The sequence below is a fragment of the Atta cephalotes genome (assembly GCF_000143395.1).
Source record: "Atta cephalotes unplaced genomic scaffold scaffold00007, whole genome shotgun sequence".
Lineage (NCBI taxonomy): Eukaryota > Metazoa > Arthropoda > Insecta > Hymenoptera > Formicidae > Atta > Atta cephalotes.
In genome coordinates, this window is record NW_012130071.1 from 6,619,483 (window position 1) to 6,624,401 (window position 4,919).

The window sequence follows — 4,919 nt, forward strand, 5'->3', positions numbered from 1 at the left end:
AAATACAGATATAGTATATATATATATATACATATATATATATATAATATATATATATATATATATATATATACTATATATATGCACCTGTCAAACAAGCATCTTGAATTTTCTAATTCTGATATTAAAATCGTCTTGAGTAGCTATCCAAAGAAACCCTAGAAACAAACATGTATTTTAGACATTATTTTAAAAGTAAAATTAGCCGTACAACGATTCGCCATTTTAAATTAATTATTTTTTATCAAAATCAAAATCAGCAACTTAAAAAGAAATTTAAAAACGAACTCTCACTATATTTTAGAATATTTTAAAGTTTAAATCAGTTATATCGGATATCCGCCATTCTGAAATATTAATTCTGATAATATCAGTGGCTCGAAGAGCTCATAAATATAACTTCTTTGTAACAATATAATATCTTGATTTTTGGCCACTTTTTCGACAATCGACTCCACTGTGCAATGAAAGAAAACTTAGGTGTACCTGTCCATGATCACACGAAAAAAAATGAACAGAGATAGATTAATATAGCTTATTGCTTTTTTTCTTTGATTCACATTTCAGATTGACAAATGTTTACGAAAATTCTTTTCACGAATCTATTTTTCCAAACTAAGTGGTAAAAAATTACGATATTTTTTTCATAATATACATTTAATGTTCTTTCATTGCATGATCGTGTTTTATTAACATATCACTGCTAGTTTAGGCTCTACAAGAATAAATTTTACATTTTCATTAATTTTGTATAGGCAATTTTGTATAAGCATGTTGTATAAGCATGTTAAGAAGAGCGAATCTTCAATTGCTTACATCTCAGTACTGAAATCTCAATCTCCATTCCAATTATACAAACATATCAACGTCTTCTAGTACAATACAACGTATATCTATTTCAAGAAATTCAGTTTTTAATTCGCGAGTATACTATCTCCAATAAAAACGTAAATAATTAAAGTAAATAATTAAAAAATTAATTTACTGATCGATTCTGTCTCCTGAACACATTGTGATCATTACACGTGGGTGATCTTGACAGTGTTCAATTGTATCTCGTATAAAAATTATATTTATAAGAAAACTCCCATCTATGCATATATTGTATCTCGTATAAAAATTATATCTTTATCCTCAATTTCTTTCATCGGTTCGTCATTATTATTGAGTAGTTATAATTATACTCGGCTATTCTGTTGTCAGTCGCGATTAGTCCTTTACTACGGTATCACTCATGTGACCCTAAAAAATATTTTTTTATATATTAAATGTATTGTGATATATTATAATAATCTATTATAATATGATTATGAATATATAACAAAAATAGAAAGATAAATGTGAATCTGTTAATGAATTAAACGTTATCATGAATGACCTCCTTTTGCATGTGTATAAGAAGTTTATTTTTTCGCATGAAACCCTTGTTACATATCGAACATTCATGCGGCTTTTTATCGCTATGTAAATACATGTGTGTGGTTAGGTTAGTTTTAAAAGTAAACGCTTTGTCGCAAATCTAAAATACAGCACATTTATAATTATAGAAACGTAAAAATAAACACAATCAATTGAGAAATAATTAGAAAAAATACTAACAATAATTTTGTAGTACATACCTTGCAAACATATAGTTTCTCGCTTGCATGTATGTTTATATGCTGTTTAAGGGTATTCAAACGTTTAAATGTAGCTGAACATGTATCACATTTATATGGTCTTTCGATGTCAGAATGCTTCGCAACTAAATGATTATTCAAATCCTGTTCATTATCGAAACCCTTCTTACAATCGTCACAATTCTTATGTACGTTGAAATGGATTTCTCTCTTGTGTCTATATACATTCGATAACTCACTGCAAAATATTTATTATTGTTAACCATTAATTTAAGTAAAAAGATAATTTAATATTCCTATAATTTTTATTACTCACGCAAATACTTTTCCACAAAACTCGCATTGATAAGATTCTTCCTTATGAATTTTTTCATGCTTGTGCAAATGCAATTCACAAATAAATATTTTACTACACTTTCCACACTTGTAGTTGATTATATTTGTATTAGCTTGATTTTGAACCATTGCAACACCTTGCGTCATCGAAGATCCTTTAACAGCTAGTTTCCCAATGGGGGAATTCAATTTAATGATACTGTCTTTTCGCGATGTAACGTTGAGATCGGAAGCCAAATTCGGCATTTGTTTGGTATCGACATTAACAACCTCCTCGGTGTTAGCCACTAAAACAGGTGGTTGGCTAGATTTTGCTTCATCTGCAGATTGCAATTCTAATGATGTTGCCAGTTCAGTGGATGAAATCAAGGTTTTGTCAAATCTACTCGACTGCGCATCAGTGCGATTGAATGAACGTTGAATACGTTGGCTCAATGGTCTTTCGTCTTCAGATTCCCCAGTCCATTCATCATCACTGCCCGCGTCATCTGTCGTTTCCTTTGAGGTACTGCTTCCTCCTTTTTCCGAGTCACTTTTCGAATCATCGATCCTTCTTTTATTTAATAGTTTATTCTCTTTATCTTTCATTAAGTCACACCATTGCTTGATTTGATCCATCGCTTTTGATTTATTAGACCGCATTGAGCGTCCTATTTGAGTAGTACTTGGTCCAGGCTGATCCATCGCTTTTGATTTATTAGACCGCATTGAGCGTCCTGTTTGAGCAGTACTTGGTCCAGGCTGACTAGTCTCAGTTTTTATCACTGATTTTTGTAACGGCAAACTCACACGTTCGACTTTTGTATTATCCTTCTGTTGCGCTTCTTTAGACTCCTTTTGCTTGGCATGACTCCGCTCAAATTCATCCAATAAACTTTTGTATGTTGCTACAAACTCTGCAGATTCCCATGTATTTTTTTCATCTGGATAGCCTTCCCATTTGATTAAGTATTCCGAGCATCTCTTTTCAGTATTAAAACGTTTGGCTAATATTTTATCGATAATATATTCTTCGTTACTTTGGTCTGTATCTTCTTCAGTAGTTGCTTTGCTAGACTTGATTTTAGGCTTGATAGATGATTTCAGTCTTGGTTCTTCCTGTGGAGAGCTTTTCCATTCGATTAAGTATTCCCAGCATCTCTTTTCAGTATTAAAACGTTTGGCTAATATCTTATCGATAATATATTCTTCGTTACTTTGGTCTGCATCTTCTTCGGTAGTTGCTTTGCCAGACTTGGTTTTGGGCTTGATCGATGATTTCAGTCTTGATTTTTCCTTCTTGTCTACTTCAATTTCCATAGATTCATTCTTTTTTGTTTCCAGTGATGTCGCAGAATCCTTTTTAGCTTCATCTGTCTCTTCCGGTTGTTCATTTCTGACAACTTTACGAACTATTATCGATTTGGCACTTTCAACGTTGGTATTTGATTGCATCAGCGTATCCTGCATCTTTGCATTATTAATTTTTGTCAAGGTTTGTACAATTTTTCCCGATATGACCCAAGCCTCCTTCATTTTAGTATCCATCTCACACCATTTCTCGTGCAATGTCGAAGTATTAGATGCTTCTATGTCTGAACTATCTTGAATTTGTATACCCTTCCATAATAGAAACGCCCATTCTTGTGCTTTTTGTCTATTATCGTCTATGGTGTCATGAATACATGATGTTTTGGAGCAGGCTCCCTCTTTTGAACGATGTTCTTGAAACTCTTCGATAAAATGAAAGAGAGAATGACACTGTCCACATACCAGTACATCTAATCGTTCCATTGTTTCTTGCCCTGCTTTAATAACGGTAGATTTATTACTAGCTGAAGGGCCATCGTCTCTCTCCATTCTGTATTCTCGATTCTCGTCACACGATTCCTTTTATATGGTGAAACTGACGAACAGCTGAATTTTCTTTAACCTGGAAAATAGTTTATCTTCAGTATGTACCTCACTATTATGTCGTTTCAAAGCTTATGAAGAAAATGATTGTTAAAAAACAAATATGAAAATCATAACATAACGGTTGAAATAATACAAAGATATCCAAAACTTTAAAAATATTAATCATACACACATTCACAATCTTACCGCTACATAAATCTTACCGCACTGTTGAGATACATATTTTTTTGTATCTTTATTTTCAACTGTTGATTCAAATATTGCGAAACTTGAGATTACTAGAGTATTCCCTTATTTCAGATAGGATTCAAACTCTTTAGGTATATCTCTCAATTGAATTTTTTTGTAACGTTCCTTAAATTTTTTTCATATTTCTTACGGTTTATTTTTTCGATTATGTATTTTCAAGTTTATCTACTTAAAATCGTAAGACAATTTTTTAATAACATAAGTTGGATTTGTCAAAATTAGCCATCATCGTTTAATTCATTTTACTGCTAAATTATGTATTTTATTGATAGCGATACTGGATATATAATTTTGAAATGAACGTTTTTTTCTATATATGAATGTTTTTATATATTTTTTTCTAATTTACGTAAATAAAATATTAAATAAAATAACTGTGAATAGGATGATAGTTATTTTTGTGTTACCAGTATTTATTAGAGAGAGCGAAGTATTTATGTTTTGTTTTTACTGTAATATTGTGTGTTTGTAATTATATGTTTTTAACATTGATAATGATCTGATCACGATCGAAATATTTGTTTATTGCTAGCATATTGTATTAAATTAAAAGATATAATTGTTTCTTTTATTTATGTAAACTTTTATTTAAACTTCTATATTAACGATGTTTAATTTTATAAAATAATTTTCGGTAGCCTTTTTCTTTGTTTTTTAAATTTTAAATGAGTCTTATTACTAATTGACATATTAAATAAAATGTTAGATTGAAAACGTGAGACGTTAAAATAATTCAAATTAACAGAGAATACGAATAAGAACATGTAAATAAGAAACTGTTATCAAGGTTGAAAGCTATATTTTGTATATATGACTAAT

At 30.4% G+C, this 4,919-nt stretch overlaps 1 protein-coding gene across 1 annotated transcript; it reads right to left on the reverse strand.

Moving 5' to 3' along the window:
* Window positions 1-1,357: 1,357 nt before the first annotated feature.
* On the reverse strand, window positions 1,358-3,875 carry LOC105627015 (zinc finger protein with KRAB and SCAN domains 8-like). The gene is made up of 4 exons (XM_012208297.1): window positions 3,152-3,875; window positions 1,936-2,980; window positions 1,620-1,857; window positions 1,358-1,519 (listed from the first exon to the last, which is right to left on the reverse strand). The coding sequence occupies exons 1-4, from the start codon at window positions 3,792-3,794 to the stop codon at window positions 1,358-1,360; spliced, it is 2,088 nt and encodes a 695-aa protein (XP_012063687.1). The 5' UTR covers window positions 3,795-3,875.
* Window positions 3,876-4,919: the final 1,044 nt, after the last annotated feature.

Excerpts from the sequence above, each read along its gene's own strand:
- LOC105627015 (XM_012208297.1), bottom strand. The coding sequence starts at position 3,794 with ATGGAGAGAGACGATGGCCCTTCAGCTAGTAATAAATCTACCGTTATT. Across the intron at positions 1,858-1,935 it reads TTTTGTGGAAAAGTATTTGC|TGAGTTATCGAATGTATATA; the intron begins GTGAGTAATAAA and ends AATATTTTGCAG. Across the intron at positions 1,520-1,619 it reads AGAAACTATATGTTTGCAAG|ATTTGCGACAAAGCGTTTAC; the intron begins GTATGTACTACA and ends GCTGTATTTTAG.